An 18,782-nucleotide genomic window follows, 5' to 3' on the forward strand; every position below is an offset into this window, starting at 1 on the left:
GAGGGCTAAGCTTATTCTATTCGGTTAGCTTTGAGACAGGGAGGGGAGATGTTAACTGATCGTACATCCTACCCTAACGTTCCTTTCTTAAGAAAAACCTGTTTTATTAAACATCAAATTCTTGGAATTGTTGCCTAAGTGTTCCTTAATGTAAATTTAGCTCACTTTTAATATAATGATAGAATGCTTCTAACCTGAGGGAGATTGATTCTGTTGGTATTTTTGCTGCCAAAATTAAAGCATTACCAGACTTAAGTTTTTAAGGTGCAAGTTCTGTCAACACACAAAGGCAAGTGTCTTAAAAGTGGGGAAATAAACAGAAGAGAGTAAGTTTCAAAAAAGTGTTTTAATTACGATCACTTCTTCAAAGATATGAAGGGGGAAAGTGGTTCTACATATAAAAAACACACATGACTGGATTGTAACTGTTCTGAGTTTCACTTTAAGACTGTTGAAACTGTACAAAGCAGTATTTTAAACTGTAGGGTATTTTTATTTGCAACTTGTACAACTGTAACAGAAACAGACATTCTCCTTTTCGAGACATTCATATGTAAATAAATGCTGATGAATGGAAATGAGATGCTATACATGATGGGCAACGTTCAACATTTAGTTTGAAAAAAGGCGAAGTTACCTCACTCACTGAAGCTTGAATCTCTTCCTTTCTACAACTGGGCACAAAAGGAAATGAAAGACAATGATGGACCTTCTACCAGTTTCTATTGGCTAAACATCACGAACAGAGTGCTTATGATAGAAAACAAACATTCTTTCAATCTTATGTTCTGCATCTTTTCTATGACATAGCATTACAGAGTCATTTTTTAAAATGCACACTTGATTAGAAACTGAAATTATAAAAATAGCCAGAATTTTTACAGCTGCACTGAGCCAACAAGTTAAAATGTCCAAAATAGTATAATTATGTAATGAATGTTTTATTTCTTTCAGAGGACATAATTAATAAGGAATTTCCTAGGTCAAGACCATAGAGTACACTACTTTCCCTTTTCAAAAAATCATAGGAGACAGAATATATATCCTAGGCGGTATCTTTTCAATGGGAAAGAATCATACTGTATGCATTTCAAGGGCCTCTATGCCCTGAGAGTAGGATTTGTCCTATCCCTGGTTTTTGCATGAATTACCATTGCTGTCTGTCCCATCCAAGCTATCCCTGCGTAAACTATCTATTCTTATCATTATTGGTACCATTAATCCCGTTCTCCCCTTCCCCCTCCCCCACCTCACTCACCTAAGGGGTTAAAAGACTTCAGTACATTTGTGACTTGTCAGTGACATATAATACCCGGGTCCTTCATGCAATCAACTTTTACTTGACATGTATTTGCTCATCACAGGACCCGCATTACTACTGGGAAAATGAAGAAAAACCTAAATTAACACTTGACATTCAATATGGTCAAGTCCTTAATTGGCTGGGCTTCCTGAGAAAGCAATTTTCTATTCCCCAAACTGTTCGCGTGTCATGTGTGGAGTGCAGCTCTTGGCCATCACTGCTGTCCCTCGCTCCCTCTAATGAGAGCAGATGAATTAGTGCTACGTGACACGATTTGAACAGGGCTTCCTCCTCTTCCCCTCCCCCCAATCTTTCTCCTATACCAGTGACAGCTGTGTGGCAAGGGAAAGAAAGAAAGAAATGCAAGAGCAAAGACTCCTGTAAAGGATGATCATTTTTTTAAATGAACCTTAAATGTCTTGTTGAAACTCCAGAACAACAGGGTCATTTAATTGTGGAGGTGGGGAAGGGGGTTGTTACTAAGATCAGGGGAATTATCTGGCTATGGTTGATTTGGGTTGCATTAACTTCCAGCATGTTTCTTCCATTGCTGGCTAGTTGCAGTATTAGATTGCACTGGCCTAATTAAAATGGAATTTACATCCACTTAAAAAAGTTTTTTAAAGGTCTGGAGAATGGGTCAACTAGAAAAAAAAAATGAACAGCATGAAATGATTATTATTCTAAGATAAACATACCTCTAAAAGAAAAGTCCTTTCAACAAACATTTAAGTCATAAAAACCTACAACACAACTGTCACTATACTTTGTTTTCAAACACTGTGCAGAGTCTGAACTTAATGCCAACCATTCTATTTTAAATCATTTAGTTACCTTTGAGTGTTCAATTACTACAACAAAATTAATTGAACACTGACTTCATTCTATTATTTTGGAGAGAGGGGGAATATATTCTGCTTTAAATGTGCTTATCTAGCTCAGTAAGAAACAACTGAATGAAAGTATGCATGAAAGGGAAGGCAAGACAGAATCCGCTCTATTCAAAGATACTAAAAGGTAAATTAAAAGGATTTCTCTGAGCCTTCACACTTACTCATTTTGAAACCAAAGAGGAAGTAATTCTAAATGTCTCAATTGCTTAGCCAATCCCATTAGGACCAAACAGAACTGGGGGAGGGATGTGTGGCAAAGTGGGGAAGTAGTTAGTCCAAAGTACAGGCATAAGTGAAGATAATTTCTAGCACGTTAGCATCTTTGAATCTTTACTAATTTTTATTTAAATGAGAAATAAAGCAAAGATGCTACCTGGGTCCTAGAGATTATACCAAACTGCACCGATGCCAAAAAATCAATGTAAGCATGCAAAATACACACTACTTCGAGTGTAGTTTCCCCTGCCTCAAATAACTAGCTTGATCATTTATTAATCATTCCTCTATAATTCTGAATGTTTAAGTAAATTGTGAAGTAAATTTGCACACATAAAAATATGGTGAAACCCACTTTTGCACTATGTTTAAAGTAATTTCCACATTTTGTATTTATGGAAAATAACATGAAAGGAAATGAAGCTTTATATTCTTTAAAAAAGTCAATTTATAACATGATTTTAAGTATTGACACACTAACAGAAGACTAATATAAGGAATCTTTTTGGGATAGCTTGGGCTTTCAAATTTGGGAAAATTATTCACTTCAAGCAATATGAAAACTCTAAAAATATGAGTAATTTAGAAGTATTTTCACTGAAGTAAAACATAACACGTACACACTCTGCATGTTATCTCTCCTGTGGCCCAAGCACTGGTATTTCAAGTATTGTTAAGATCCCTTTTGAAAACACACTTGAGACAGCTTGTGAATGGGCATTCTATCAGGTGCTTAAATGAAATAAATAGATAATTTGGTATTCTGGAAAAGTAGCTCAATCTAATACATCCAGTTAACTGCTACAGTAGCATTACCATCACTGAGCAACAAAGGGCAGTGTATTCTGCCAATAGCTTTAGGGTGACCTTTGCAATGTTGACTAGTCCGTCAAGTTCCATCTCTGAGATGCAAGGTATAGACAGGGATGCTTTATTAACTGAGTTAGGAACCAAAGACCAGGAGCCTCCAAAAGGGTAGGCATTTCACATTCAGGAAGTGGGGAGTCCCTTTCCCTAAGAAGAGAAGCAGTGTACCATCAGGATCAGGTTGAACAACCCCATATTCTTTCCCGGGGCACTAGCCTCGCATGGTGTAAAATTCCCAACTACTGGGAGGAAAATCAGCATCTTTTTCCTCCTCAGCTACATTTTTAAATACTGCAATGAGGGGCACCTGGGTGGCTCAGCCGTTAAGCGTCTGCCTTTGGCTCAGGTCATGATGCCAGGGTCCTGGGATTGAGCCCCGCATTGGGTTCCCTGTTTCGAGGGAAGCCTGCTTCTCCCTCTCCCACTCCCCTTGCTTGTGTTCCCTCTCTCACTGTCTCTGTCAGATAAATAAATAAATAAATAAATAAATAAATAAATAAATAAATAAAATCTTCAAAAAAAAAAAAATTCTGCAATGAAAATCCAGCTGTGAATTGGTAAAATGGGATCAATGACAAACTGTTGAAATAAAGCTGAAAAAGAATGTTGACATCATCTCAGAGCTTTAAACAAATTGTGATGAGTACTGCTTTATTTGGGATAGTTTCCAACCGTTGCTACTGGGATGGATCGGCTGAAGTCAAGAGAACAGCAACAGTGGGTCAGGAAAATGACTCTGTGCTGAACTGAGACATTTCTTCAAGGATCCCCTGCAGAAAATCAGTCTTTTTGATTCAAGAAAGGTACTTTTTGATTTGAGAAAGTTAACTGTGACTATGGCAAAGTGACATGCTTAAACTTGATATTCTGTGAGGGATGAGCAGGCTTTGAAGTTCATAATAAACTTGAAATGGTTCTGTGGAATGTTAAGGCTTAATGTAGATGGTTGGTGCCACTGTCATGCCTACACAAAACTATGTCAACCTGGAAATAACTGAATTAACAGCTTCAGGGTATTTAGAATGGAAGGCTTGCCCCCCCTCCCTTTTTAAAAAATTTTACTTTGAACCACAAAAAAAGAAGCTGCATTAGGTTTCCAACTTGTTTAGTACAGCTTAAATTAAAATACTTATTTCAGTTTGGAAAGGCATAATGTTCGCCACCCACTTAGTTCATGCTACCTTCACATTCTGCCATTCTCAAAAAGTATAAACACAGCAGAGAAATGATTGCTTTAAAACAGACCTGTATATGGAACAATAAAACTATCAACTATAAAGCACAAATGTTATTTTATAAAAATTAATAGCATCTAAAGGAGTATATTCTTCTTTTATTCTTCACCACCCTCTTCACTTCAGTGCTCCCCTCCCCTTGTATTAAAGATATTTTTATCTAATTCCCAGTTGAAAGGTTTGTGAACGTGGTAAGTCACAGCTGTGTTGACAGTGAACTTGAACATGGCATACCAACGTCATTCCGACACACTTACAGATGCTTCGTAACAAGCTGCACCAGTCACTTGATGTGAAATACCCGACTTCTTATAAAACAAACTGTTAATCTCTGGTTTTTTCTCCAGTTCAGTTCTTCTCTGCAGTTTTGGAAGCAAACCAACAGCTTATTATGTTTACATCAGGAATGACTCCCTTCTGATTGGTGTCCGATACTGTCCAGTGACGCTACTGAGCAAGGCCCTAGACAGAACCTAGGCACCCCAAGGCCCCACTTGCAGATCATTTTAACATGATGTTCTTGTTTCCTGTTCCCACGAAAATCAATAACAGGATGACCTTCAATTTGAATTTCAAACCAATTAATTACCTGTTCTCTTGAAAATGTTGATATCTGATTTGCCTAGAGAATTTCAATTATGAATAGATTGTATCTTTTAAAGAGCCCCTTCAAAAAATTTAAATAGACACTGAAAACTTCATCTTATACAATATAAATGATGTTTTCTTGAAGCTTGTATAAAATATTGGCCTTGCCTGAGTTAGGATGGGGAAGTTTTCCCCTTGTGGTCCATCTCCTCCTCATGACATCATAATCAATTGCCTGGTAAATTATAGCAATCCCACAAAGATTCAGGGCCAAGAATCACTGCTTAAAGGTGAGATGAAGAGCTTTTTATAGTGGAATTCAGCTTTTCATCTACATCAATGACTGACACAAATCATGGGATTCTTTTCAGAGTTTAGAAATCTCCCTTTCTTTCTCTTCAATTCTAAAATTCTTACTTTTTATATCTTTTTAAAAATACTTTGGCCATTTTTTTTGTTCTGCTCACACGTTTTTCTTTATATGTGGGTCACAAGGAGAAAAGCTATACATCAAAACCATCAGCACCAGAAACATATTTACCAAACCCTTGCTTCAATTGTGAAAAAAAAAAAAAAAAATGAAGAATTTGGTTCATCTCAGCGGGGAATTCCCAAGATGAATGATCACATGCAATGAAACTATTATCTTCATCCATTAAAATATTATCTAAAACAGAGGTTTCTATCTGGCAGCCAGTAGGCTGAATATAGCCTGCAGATGAGTTTTGTTTGGACCACACACTTTAAAAAATATTTGAAAAGGTTGCCAAGATTTAAAAATCAGGAGATTTCACATAAAAATCTTGATTTCTGGCTTCTCATTTAAGAAGAGAGGAGGACGAGGAAGAAGGGGAGGGGGAGGACGGAGGGTTGTTGGATCATCTCCCAACACAGGCCTGCACTCCTACCTGGTAACAATTGGCTTGCGCTGAAGAACCTCCTGGTCCACCACAAACCCCACAAGACTCACTCCACCTGTTTAATTTACCTTACCTCCACATGCACTTTTAGGCAACTCCTGATCTTTAAAATATTACACTACTCCAAAGATAGTTTGTAGAGTTTGTGGAAGAAAAACAGAAGGGTATCTAGGAACAGAGATGTAAAAATACGTATGTCATGGGCTTAAACAATGTAAGACAATGGGTAGCAGAATTTCAAAATACAGTTGTTCAATAAAACATAAATGCAAAGCAAAGTCATTTTCATAATTAAAATACTTTGAAAAGCAAATCCAGAACTGATGATCTCGTCTTATACAGTGAGTAGTCTAAACACATTCACACTGGTTTTCAATCAACCACATTCTTCTCTGCAGCCCAGAAAAGATGTTCATATCAAACTATTGCCCAGATCTACATAACCATTTTGTTCCTTCACATGTTAACACTTGTGCACTTCCTTTCTAGAATGATCATGCACTTAAGTGAAAACTGACCCTAATATGAAAATAGAATGTATCTTCAAGGTAAATTTTAAAAGTCAACATGTAGGATGCATGAATTTATAGCAAATACTCTTTACTGGCTCCACATGTACACCACAATATGACAGTATATATTTAAACTAAACACACATTATTGCAGGTTCAAATGATCCCCAAAGTCATGGCATATTTCTTTAGAAACGATCATTACCTAAAAGCTGATGTTTATGACAAAGTCACCATGCCTTCCTATTTGCTTTTTTTCTTAACTGAAATGAAGTACAAAGGGAAAATCTTTTATATTTCACAATTTCCAATCAATCACAGCAACACAGTATTTCTACCTATTAGGGGATTTTACAAATTAGGAGAACCCTATTTTAGCAGAGGAGAGAAAAGTACCTTTTCACTTCAACTACACTAACAGGTTATCTCTGATGTACTGGACAGTACAGAAATGTACTAAATAGGGTACAACCAGTCATAATACAACTTCATAAAAAGAGTAAAATTTACATCAACTTCAGTATAGTGTTTTGAAATTATATTTCCTCATTGGCCCACTTTCTTGAAAGATTATTTTTTAGTTAGGTGTTTCCTTCCTAAGAGAGAAGCATCCTCTTCCTTTTTCATCTTTAAAAAGTAACCCTTGAGTATATGCCAAATTTACATCACAATCAGACTTTAATTCCCAAATTCTCTTGATTCTTAACAACTTGAACAACTTTAAGTAAACAGTTCACAAAATCATAATGATCATACTATGTAGATTCCTCAACTCCCAGTTGAAATAGGAAAAGAGAAAATACCATTAAGTATGAGCTCCATAAGTATAGGGTTTGGCCTATATCTGAACAATACGATATATTCCTTATGGGAAGCATTTTTCCTTAATATCCATTATGTTTGAAATTTTAGCAATTAGAAGCAGACACCTGGAACTCAATTATTAACATACCACTCCCCACCCCTTTTACACTTCTTTTGAAACCATTTCTTAAGATACTTCTTAAAGAGACGATCTTATGGGACAGCACGCATACAAATGTTCACATTATTTTCTTTAAAACATCTTGGTATAATCTAAGACTAAACTTATTCTTTTTGCTAAACATACTAGCTTTAGAAAAAAAATTAAAACTTCCCAATCGTAAAATGACAAAAAACAGGAGTGCCTGGCTGGCTCAGGCAGTAGAGCATGCAACTCTTGATCTCAGGGTCATGAGTTCAAGCCCCACATTGGGCATGAAGCCTACTCAGAAAAATAGTAAAATCTAAAACAAACAAAAAGATGGCAAAAAACTAAAACAAGAATATGAAGTAAAGTACAATTCATTACATTCATATTGACTGGTCAGCTATAACATTTTAGAAAGGGAATTTTATGAAAAAACACTGTTAATTCCCACCCATGAAGACGAAAGCTTTAAACTTTCCTCAAGGCAGCTGTAAATACATAAAGCAGTTCCAGAAGACTTCTGATTTTGTTATTTTGTTTGCACTTTATCATTTTAAGATGAAAAATAAAGTATGAGATAATGAGTGTTCAATATTATTTAACCTGTGTTCTATGGAGATTAAGGTACTGTGCTCACTTAACTCCTTTCTTCTGTAAAAGAATATCTCAAAATACGCTGATGTTGAGGCTCACGTCAGCATATTGCAATTGTTTAAAAAAAAAAAAAAGGCCAAAAGTACAGAAATACTAGCATCTAAAAGAACGGTGGGTTATCAGAACACTCAGAAGGCAGGTTTGACTGGCTGGTTTATTGAGGAATTATTAAAAATAACTGTTTGTACAAGTTAAAATAACCAACTTCTCACTTTTACCAAAAGGATGTTTTTAATATAATGAACATCCGAGCTTCTCTGACCATGAGAAAACCTGGAATATATTATACACGCATGAATGTGGCCCAGGATGCAGGATATGAGATGTGCTTGCTATCAACAGATTAACACTTCATTTTCATTACTCTAATCTCACCACAGGCTGTGAACACTCTCTTTTTCTTATTTGAACAACAATGGTGCATGAAAAACCAAGCTGACAGGCAGGCGGGGTTCATTAAATGCATAAGGCCTTTATTCCCATAACATGTCTCACCTGTACGAAGCCAGGGTTCGGGCTTCCAGGCTGGCTACTGAAACAAGCTCTCCCAGATGTTGGACTTCTAACTCTACTACCCTCTCCCACTTAATTTATGATAAATGTCAAAAATAAAGTAAAAATGGAAAAATTCTTTCCCACAATGAGCTCTATTTAGTAGATAATAGAATTGGTAACATATTTTAAGATTTATTCAGTTCCATGATTGCTTTCCACAGTTGCTCAAGAGAACCAAAAAAAAAAAAAAAAAGTGGCTTGGAAAGGAAATGATGAGACATTTGAAGTTTGAGTCAAAGACTCTCATCCTGGTATCTCTATCCCAGCTCAGTTTTAACTTGTATGGGGAGAACTACAGTTTGTCACTGACTGAAAATGGCAATTTGCAAAATAAGAATCCAATCAAGCTATTTCTAAATGAATGACACTGAGCTTCACCAAAAAGCTATGCTCAAGGAACAGAAAAGCTACAAAGTGTAAGGAATTATTACAATGAGCTTCCTGAAATGGGAGATTCCTTATAAAGGGGGAGCCATCCACACATGGCATTTGAGGCAACCATTAACAAATTCTCAACAGACCTAGAAATACATCACTCAATTCCCACAACCAACCAACGGACACGTGTACACTTTCTGCATGTCTATGCACCCCATAGAAATGCATTGCCATATGAAAATATGAATTTTTACTATGTTCCATAGCAACACAGTAAGTCTTTCCACAAAGTCTAGAGAAGGCCTTGATTTTGTTTCTTTCTGGTACTCTAATTTTATACCTAAAAAAAGAAAGAATAAAAGAAAAGTCATATTAGATAAAGCAGTAGATAACCTAGCTGCCTTGAGTTAGGTTTTGAATGAGGTCAACAAAGAGAATGTTTGCAGGCATTCCCACTCAAGGAACACTTTCATGAATATGCTCGGTGTGTAATTTTTCTCCCATATCTTGCAAGTGGCCTCCCAGTCATGTCCACTGCCCTCTAGCACTGGCAGAGGGCACAGTGGTAGGCAGCTTTCTTTACCTATGCCTGATTAGGTGCCCCAAATAGCCATCCTAATGATTTAAGTCAATGAAATCTTGCTTAAGTTTTGAAGGAAGAAAAACAAACATTATTAAAACCCTGCTAATGGAAGTTCTCATTTTAATATTGGTTTTGTTATTATGTTAAGCCAGCTGAAAGTAATTATTTTTGGTGTGTAAAATATTCATTATCCTAAAATTTTTCTTTTCAAACCCCTAGTTCAGGCTCTCTGATCATCCAATATGGGTCCTGAAGAACTGTCTAGAGAACAAATAGCCATTTAAAAACATCCTTAATAAAGCTGAAAAATTCATGACAGTCACACAAAAGCACAGCAGGTATAATACTGGAAGCTACTGCCTTTCCCATATAGAATAATATTTTTTAATCTTGTCAATTTTAACAATCTCTCTGCCATGTAAGACAATGAGTTAAAATTTATTTAAAATAAAACAGTAGTGAATCTTCCTCACTGTGTTATGTACACTGCATGTTTTCAATCTCAATTTCATAATGTCATCCATTAATATTAGTCCTGCCATCATTTTAATTCCTTTTTAAAATGTTTCCATTAACTCTTATTAACTGCAGTTTGTCTCAAAGAGTCACACCTTCTACCTACTGAAGGAAAACTTTACACGTTTTCCTCCTTCTAAGGAAATGCTCTCTTGTACAGATATAAGTCTAATTGTACAAAATGATAAATCCAAGAATAACGTTTTTTAAAAAAGAAAAATAGAAAAGCAAAATCTCTTTTCAGCTAAGTACTTTCTTACACAGGTGAAGGATCAAATTGAGCTGCCTTTCAGCGCCTCTGAACGATAAGCCTGGGCCCCTGGTTACACGTTTTTATCATGCCCTTACTTACAGAACCCTTACGTAGCAAAAACTCGGGACAGTCTTCCTGTCAGCACTTACACTCTGAGGACCACATGAGAGGATGGCACCTCTTCTCCCATTCCTCTGCCAGAATGATGTATTGGCAAAAAGGTCATATTCGGTTACTGTTACATTTCAGGTGCATTTCAATTCTTTATATTAGGGCAAAAAGAGCCAGTGAAAGTAAGGAGAAATTCATAAAAAGAGAGATGAGGTGAAAGGAGAATAAAGTAAGAAAGAAATTAGGTCTGTGGGAAACGGAAATAGGAAGAAAGAACAGACTAACCATGTATTTAGGTCATTAAGTAAATTGCTGTTAACCAAATAGAAATGAGACTTAAATCAATCCTTCCCCCTCAACAACACACAAACCCTAAAGACAGTAGCAAAATAACACTACAGTCCAAAAATACTGAGTAAATAAGATGTCAGATATGCTCAAGAGAATCAGTGTTTCAATGAATAACTTCCTACTGTTCAAGATTATTTTCATTTTCTTAACAGGGAGAAATGAAAAACTGATGGGCTTAATTAAAGAAAAACAAAAGGATATTATTTCGTTGTTAAAGGATCAATTCTTTTTTTTTAATTGGAATGATGATTAATAAGCCGAGAATCTGATTTCTAAGCTAGCCAGTTTGAGTAATGCACTGTTGTTCCACAAGCATTTCCATTAAGGAAGACTCCGTGATGAAGAAATGATACAGCGTTCGTCTCTTCTCATCTCTGACTCTGTGGCATGAAATGCTACGCGGAGTGTCTGAACGGAATGACACTGCACACAGTCTTCATTCAAATGAACTCCAGTCATAAACTAAATTTTTCACCTTAGGGTTTGAATGTGTACCATGAAATTTGCTGGGCTTCCTACGGGGAATGCAGAAATTGAAAAAGAAATCAGCACTTTTATTTTTCCTATTCTCTAAACTTTCTTTTAAACCCGGGGACAGAGAAGGCAGTACAGGTCACGCTCAGTGAGATGTAGGTACCATGCATGTCACAGTCCCAGGCATCATTTTTGGGATGTCATCTGCATATTAAAACTTTCTTAAAGCTTGAGTTGCTCAGAATGTTCTTTCAACTTATTCTTCTTGCCTTTTTACTAGTTTACCTTGTAAGAAAAAGTCCCCTCTTTCACACAGTGTTTTGCTTGTATGTCCAGATATGAAGGCTGTTATTCCTGAATTATGTCTCTTTTCCTTTATTTCTCCAAAGCTTAAAAATAGATGTCAAAGTTCCTTGAAAGGGTCTTTGACTCCTTTTTCCCCCCTCTCCCCCACCCTTCAGTAGATGAAGATCACCAAGCAAAATGTGGAAGCCAGCTGCTTTTCGGAAATAAAAATGGCATCAGCTTTGGCAGACAGAGGTGAGATCAATCATTTCCTACAATCCCCAAACAATCTTCTGACCAAGGCCTAGAGAAGGGTGGTTATGTAGCAGCAAAAACATACTACGAAAGGTACAGAGGTTCGAGAGGATTTTCACGAGGTGAAGAATCTATTCTATGCATATAACAAACCAGGCTCCAAATCTCATGTGAAAGAAAATCTTGGAACCATTATACTCCATGTTCTTTGGACAATAACAAGCAGGGAGTCCCAGACAAAATTTCTCACTGAAAAAGTCACCCCACAATTCACTTTGTTCTCCCTACTACCACAAAGTTCCCTAACAATATTCTGTGGGCAAAAAGGAGTTAATTCTTAGATGCATTAAAACACTAGGATTCAAATTATGGACACAAGCTAAAGAAAATTCTAGATTCTTCTTGAATTCCTTTTGATCTATAGATTCTAATCAAGAGTCCCAAGTTGAGAAAATACCTCTTCGGCTGTACAGAGTCATTAGCTATTCATGTTCATAAGGAAAATCCTTTCAAAACCTTTGTGGATTGATATGGGTGGATGCCCACTGCAACTTTCTTTAAGTATGTGTAATACACATAAGGTGGGAAGGGAGAAGCACTAGATTTTTTGTTTTTCATTGAAGTGGATGACGCCAGCTCCCTATCTGTAACGGTCTGTTCCTTTGGAATCAGCTCCCTGTGTCACAACGACCTGGCAAACTTGAATGCTTTCACTATCACTGGAGTCCTTGCAATCCTGCTTTGGCTGTGACCCATTCACTTTTGCCCCAACTTCTCAGAGATGCCTTACTCAGCATCTAATTAGTTAGGGAGGATTTGCCGCGGCTCTTAACCCTGACACAGGAGTGGGAGGATGTGCTGCTGTGGTAGCCCAAATCTGTACTGTCACTACATTAATCAGATTTCCATAAAGCCATGCATGAATAATTGGATTTATCACTGAATGTTAAGATACACTCATAAATATAATTATAAAAAATACCTACAATTATAGATAAGGTATCTGCACCTTTAGGGATTTATTTTTCAACTGTGGTTACTTGACTCACCTTAGCACAAGACTTTAACAATTACACACAGAGTACCAGTTTGCAGTTGACAGAAATAAGAGGAAAACAATCTCAAAATGATCACCTACTATGTTCAAATCCACTTAATGTATTGTGTTGAAAATAAACTTGGAATCTGTCTACAGGTTTTTAACACATACCATATAGATATCTGAGAAAATGTTTGTGCATGCTTCACTTGCACTAACATGTACTTAAATACCACGTATCGGACCTCACTACTTTTCCACTGCATTACAGGTTAGACAGTGTCTGTTAAGTGAAGTCTGCATGCTATACACAGACTTACAAAGTACGACCAACACACAAGCACCTGTCTAGACTACCATTTGTATTTTAACAATTACCCAAATATTCCTATTTTAGTGTTACATTGTCAGAATGGATGTTAAGAATTACATTTGAATATATATATGTCTATAGTTAAAACTTCAAAATAAAACATATTATCACTCCAATTAGAGAAGGTTACTTAAATTGGAGGTAGCAGCCGAGTAATTCAACAGGCTGAAATTACATGCTTCCTAATATAAATATTTTCACATCAAGACCATAAGTTTGGTCAATTTAAGACGTGATTACCAAAACACACCAACTGTAAGAAAGGGAGTAAAAAGGGAGGGAAAAGTGCAGAAACCTAGGGATGGATGATGCCTGGCAATGAAAGTCATTTTCAAAGACCATTAACTATCAACTGCTTTACTCGGGGCTCTGATTAAATAAGAATATACATCCCGTGTTAAAAGGGATGTCTACATGAGTGGGATAGAGTTTAGAATAAAAATGTATTGTATAAACAATAAAGAAGAATCAAACCACAATATACAATTAGGCATCTGACTTCTAAGAAAAACTGTATATGTGCTTTTTAAACACTTAGTGAATAAACATTTAAATTATTTTGGGGGGGTGGGAGGTAGGAAGTCAGACAAAACCACCATTTCCACTTTAAAATATAGATTCAACAAACTGAAACTGTGTTTGCCTATATGAATAGAAAGAACTAAAAGAGTACTGGGAGAAAAATTCATATCAAACATGCTTTTAAATGGATTCCAGCAATGTTATTATATATTTCTTACAATATATTTTATTTATCATTTCTCTGAAATGTGCTAGATTTTATAGTAGAAAGAAAGTTTGCTTTACTCTGTCATATCTCTGGTGAGCAGACGCTCTAGTTTTAATGTAAATCGTTGATTTAATTTTTAGCTTTCTTGGTTTGCCCCTCACCTACCTAAGAAATGATTTCTCTGGTGATAACTAACACATCATGCTAATGAGAGAATCTAATGCACAATAGAAAAATGTCACTACTAATAATATTTGCATGAAGTTAAATAAAGCAACTGTAAGAGAATGTCAGACAGTTGTTCTTTAATAAGACACAATTTCACAATGAAATTATGTTGTTAATTTTGTTACATCATTGGGTGAATCCTAAATTACTACATAATGATGCACAGAGTCATTTATAATTCTAACTTAGTATTTCACTTGTGTCTGAAAAGAGACCTTATTAAGGGATCTACATTTTATTTGAAACAGGTTAAATATACCTCACCAATAATAAAAGGTAAATGCCTCTAATAATGTGTAAAACATGGGCTGGAGCCATTTACCTGTTACGGTTTCATGTCTGAAAAGATTTCAAAATATATTAGACTATTGCATCCCTTGAAGTAGCTACAAAGAAATTCATTTGATGTTCTCTCAAATGCACACAATATTTACAGAAGTAGAAAAATCACCTTTTAATACCTGATTAAGAAAAAAGAAAAAAACTTCCAAAAGCAGGCCTTATTTTCTGCTTTTAACAATACTTAATGAGGTTAAAATGGGCAAAATAATGTTCTAGACTCTAGGAGATTAACCCAGAAGATGAGCAAAGAGTTTCTGGTCATTCTCGACCTGTCACTGATCAAAGAAACTCAAAAAAGAACTTCCTTTACAGAAGTCAAGAGTCATGCCCTTTAAGGTTATCAAATATTTGTCTTTATGGAAAAAAAAATTATCCTTTTTGAAAAATCTTACTTAAACATGAGAATGATGTAGAAAAAGGCAGAAAAATGTGATAAAATTACTATGTCTTGAATGTAAGGGATACATACTTAATTCTATCAAATCTGAACAGGCTTCAGTTTGTGATGTCTTTTTGTTAGTATTAGACAGACTGACAGATTTACATATAAGCAGATCCAACTTTGCTCATACAAAGAGTTTTATATCCCTACTTCCTAATTTACCTGTAGAAGACACAAATCTAGATTATTAAATTTCAGTATTCATGAGATATTTCTACAAGTTTTGCTGTAGTTAAATAATATTGGTGGTTAATTCTCTAACTCGGTTTTGAAACCTGCTAGTCAGACTTTTCCAGTAATATTTAAAGAAATAATCTGGTAAATCTTATAGTTTTTATATTATTACAGAAAACTTTGAAATAAAAAAATAGACCCAATCAATTCTATTCAATATTTAAATCAATTTTTTCTTAGAAATTAAAATAATCATAATACAGAAAAACCTCTTTATACAGAATTCTGCATACTTGATTAAACTGGACAAACTTTTACCTGTAGTAAAACAAAAGCTGGCTTAATGTGTATATTGAAACTAGTATTCCTTGAAACTGTTGGCTTCAAGAAAATCATTTCAAGAAAAGTATCTTTCCTGCGTGCACAAGTACACACCCATACATACACAAACACACACACACACACTCTCTGAATCAGCATTACTGATGAACTATAGGTAAAGAAAATAAACATATTTTAATAACACGTACAGCATATATATTTTTAGATTTACACAGTCTGAATTTAAGTTTACACAATATTTATACAAACTAAAAGTCATCCTGAAGGAGAAAAAAAAATACACTCTTTACATGCTTTCCAAAAATACACAGGAGGTAAACATTTAGTAACCATGACAGAAAAGGGGGGGGGAGGGGAGTCACTACATTAAAACCAAAAAATAATATACATATATATATGTGTATATATATATATATATATGTATATACACACACACATATATATAGTTAAATCACAACACTTTTTAAAATTGTGATTTTCTCCATTTTACTACTCTGTTTAGTAAATGGCATAATACTATGTAGCTTTATATAGCATCCATTATGCATAAATTACCTCCCTGTATTTCTACTCTTTTCATATAATCGACTGGTGCTAAGACACACGCATGCACACAGGTAGAAACAAAATAGATCTTTACAGACCCACAAAGTCAAACAACTGAATCAAAGGCATCATACTAGCTTAGTTGTACAAGTTTCTCTTGCTGAGTGATTTCAAATTATTTTCCTAATTCTGATCAATCATTTATATCATTTACTTTTATTTGTTTTTTAGCTAAAATGTTTTCCATGACTTAAGGTCTCCTTAGATTCAAATCTACTTGGAAATGGGCTAGTGCCAAAGAAGCAATCTAACACCATCTATGTGGTTCAATAGCCATTTATCAATTGATCATTATCTCTATCTGGTTTTATTAACTCTTTTCTAGCTAGAGGGAGACCTAAACCAATCTTCCCTTCACACACACACACTCTCTCTCTCTCTCTCTCTCTCTCTCTCTCTTTCTCTCAAGCCCTTCCCTAACTCAAGGAAAACCCTAAACATGACATCTAATTTTTAAGTGCGGCACAAGTTGCTTGGTCCTACAGTGAGTAAAAACATACACACTCTGTGTTACAAGCACGGAGAGAGCCACCCAGGCAGGGATGTGCCTCAGAAACACACTTCTCCAAGCACTCTGCAATGACAAGGAGTATCTCTGGGAGGAAATGAACTTTTTAACTTGCAAGAATGGGAAATAGCTCATAAAGAGTTGCTTATTGGGTTTATGTTGATTGCATTTAAATCCCAGCTTACTGTATCAGCAGTAATCAGGGTCCCTCTACAGGATATGTCAAAATACACCTTATTCAAATGCATTTATCCTATCTAGAACGGCATGATAAAACTGTTCGCTAGCTAGCTAAATGCTACAAAACCCTGACTCTGTGCACTGGCTTTTGCAGATGTACCTCTAAACTTCTGGTAGTTTACAGCCTACCAAATTGTTTTCTTTCCTTCATTACCAATACTTTAAAAAATCTAATTAACTCAATAAAGTATTTAATTCTCCTGAACTCTTACAAGCAAAACAGGCTTTAGAAAAAGAAAGCAATTACAATATTTTTTTTCAATGAGTGGAACAGTACCAAATTCTTAACAACTGCCATCTACTTAAAATCCAACTGTATTTGCCGCTAATACTTTCGTGCTGTGTGGATGATACTATCATTCTAACTCTTGCTTTGTGTGGGTTTGGTGTAGGCTTTTGAACAGCAAGACGTGTCTAGGAGGGAGGCACCAGGGAACTTCCCTCCCTCGTTTGAGCACAGTCCAAGATGAAAGTTTCTGGGTTGTTTCCCTTCGCTTCCTCTCACCCTCGCTCCCCCTCGGAGCCGCAGAGCCAGCAATTGTGCAAGAGGAGCCGGGCGTGCAGGGCGCGTATCACCAAGCGCATGGTACAAGCCGGCGGCTCGGGTGATTAATTATCAGTTGCCGCCGGCCTCGCACTAACACGTCGGCTTTCCCGGCAGAGCCAGCACACCCGGCCGCCTGCAGCGCGGCCCGGACTGAGCAGCGGCTTTGGGGAGGACGCCGGGGCTGCGCCCGAGTGTGAGTGCGCTGGCCAGCGGGCAAGCGGGCGGCCGGGAGGGCGGGCGGGCCGGCGAGTGTGCGGGAGCCGAGCCGGCGCCGGCGGGAGCGCAGGGGCAAGCGCGGAGGCGGGCGGGCGGGCGGACGGGCGGACAGCAGCCGCGGCCGGTGTAGAGTAACTGGGACCGGCCGGCTCGGCCCGTCAGGCACGCCGCCGCCTCCCCAGCGACCCTCGGCGCTGGCAGCGATTCCTGCACAGCCTCCTCTCCGCAGATCGGAGTTGAGCTGCTTCCAGCCCCGTGAACTCAGTGGGGCTGTACAGAGGGGCCCCTACGTTTTATGGCTGTTTGGTTGGAGAACCTACTCTGAGATAGCAGACACTTCGACGAAGTGACTAATACAGATAGAAGGATACATTTTTGGGGTGGTGTCCTTTTTTTTTTTTTTTTTTAATTTTAAACACTAAACAAAGAAAGAAAGTCCTCCCATGACCCAGGCTATCCTGTGAAACTTTGCAAAGAATGCCTTTGCTTTCTTTTACTTCAGTATCCTTTCCCCTTTTTCTTTTAAGGAGCCCTCAGGGAAACCATGAAGTAACCCTGCACATTCCAACACCACAGTTATGACAAAACAGCCTAACTGAAGTGATCAAATTTTTTAAAATGTTAGAAAGGAAAATAACAGAAACAAAAGTATATATAACAATTCAAGTTTTCTTAAAAAAAAAAAAAGAAAAAGAAAGAAAGAAAGAAACTTACCTGTTGGGACATTCTGAATAAGAGGTTAGTATCAGCGTTTTGCCATGTCCCCATGAACCCTGGTTCAGCTGTAGTCGTTCTGGTTCCGAACTGCATGGAGTTGTCAGTACAGGAGTCTCTTAAAGTCAAGTCTCTTGCCCTCTTTGGCTCTCTGTCTCTCTGTGTCTCTCTTTCTCTCACATCCACTTCTGCCTCTTCTGACTGAAAAGTGAAGGTGGATTTTTTGAGCCTCTTGGCAGCCAGTAGCAGGAGTGTAGTGTAGTTAAGAAGCTGGCTGAACTGAGCATTTCATTTGGGAAGGGGGAGATTTGGGGGAGGGAGGGGGTCGGAGCTTCCTTCGCACCTTCTGCACAGATACCCCTATCATTTATGCATAGATT

General features: G+C 37.0%; 1 protein-coding gene and 1 long non-coding RNA gene across 34 annotated transcripts in view; one reads left to right on the top strand and one right to left on the bottom strand.

The window, feature by feature from the left end:
- BNC2 (basonuclin zinc finger protein 2) overlaps positions 1–18,782 on the bottom strand; it is a 415,729-nt gene that overhangs the window by 266,909 nt on the left and 130,038 nt on the right. For 25 of the 32 annotated variants that reach the window (XM_048223378.2, XM_048223383.2, XM_048223379.2 and 22 more), the window contains one exon: positions 18,403–18,603. The exons of the other annotated variants lie outside the window; for them this stretch is intronic. In XM_048223378.2, coding sequence (XP_048079335.1) covers positions 18,403–18,603 — 201 coding nt within the window. The remainder of the gene's footprint in view (positions 1–18,402; positions 18,604–18,782) is intronic. 32 annotated transcript variants of the gene reach the window in all.
- Positions 17,386–18,782, top strand: part of LOC123001435 (uncharacterized) — a 42,021-nt gene continuing 40,624 nt past the window's right edge. The window contains exons 1-2 of one of the 2 annotated variants that reach the window (XR_008959873.1): positions 17,386–17,665; positions 18,216–18,782. The exon at positions 18,216–18,782 is cut by the window's right edge and continues 14,106 nt beyond it. This is a non-coding gene — a long non-coding RNA (uncharacterized LOC123001435). The remainder of the gene's footprint in view (positions 17,666–18,215) is intronic. The other variant, XR_006410332.3, reaches the window with a different exon arrangement.

This window comes from Ursus arctos, unplaced genomic scaffold (assembly GCF_023065955.2).
Source record: "Ursus arctos isolate Adak ecotype North America unplaced genomic scaffold, UrsArc2.0 scaffold_18, whole genome shotgun sequence".
Lineage (NCBI taxonomy): Eukaryota > Metazoa > Chordata > Mammalia > Carnivora > Ursidae > Ursus > Ursus arctos.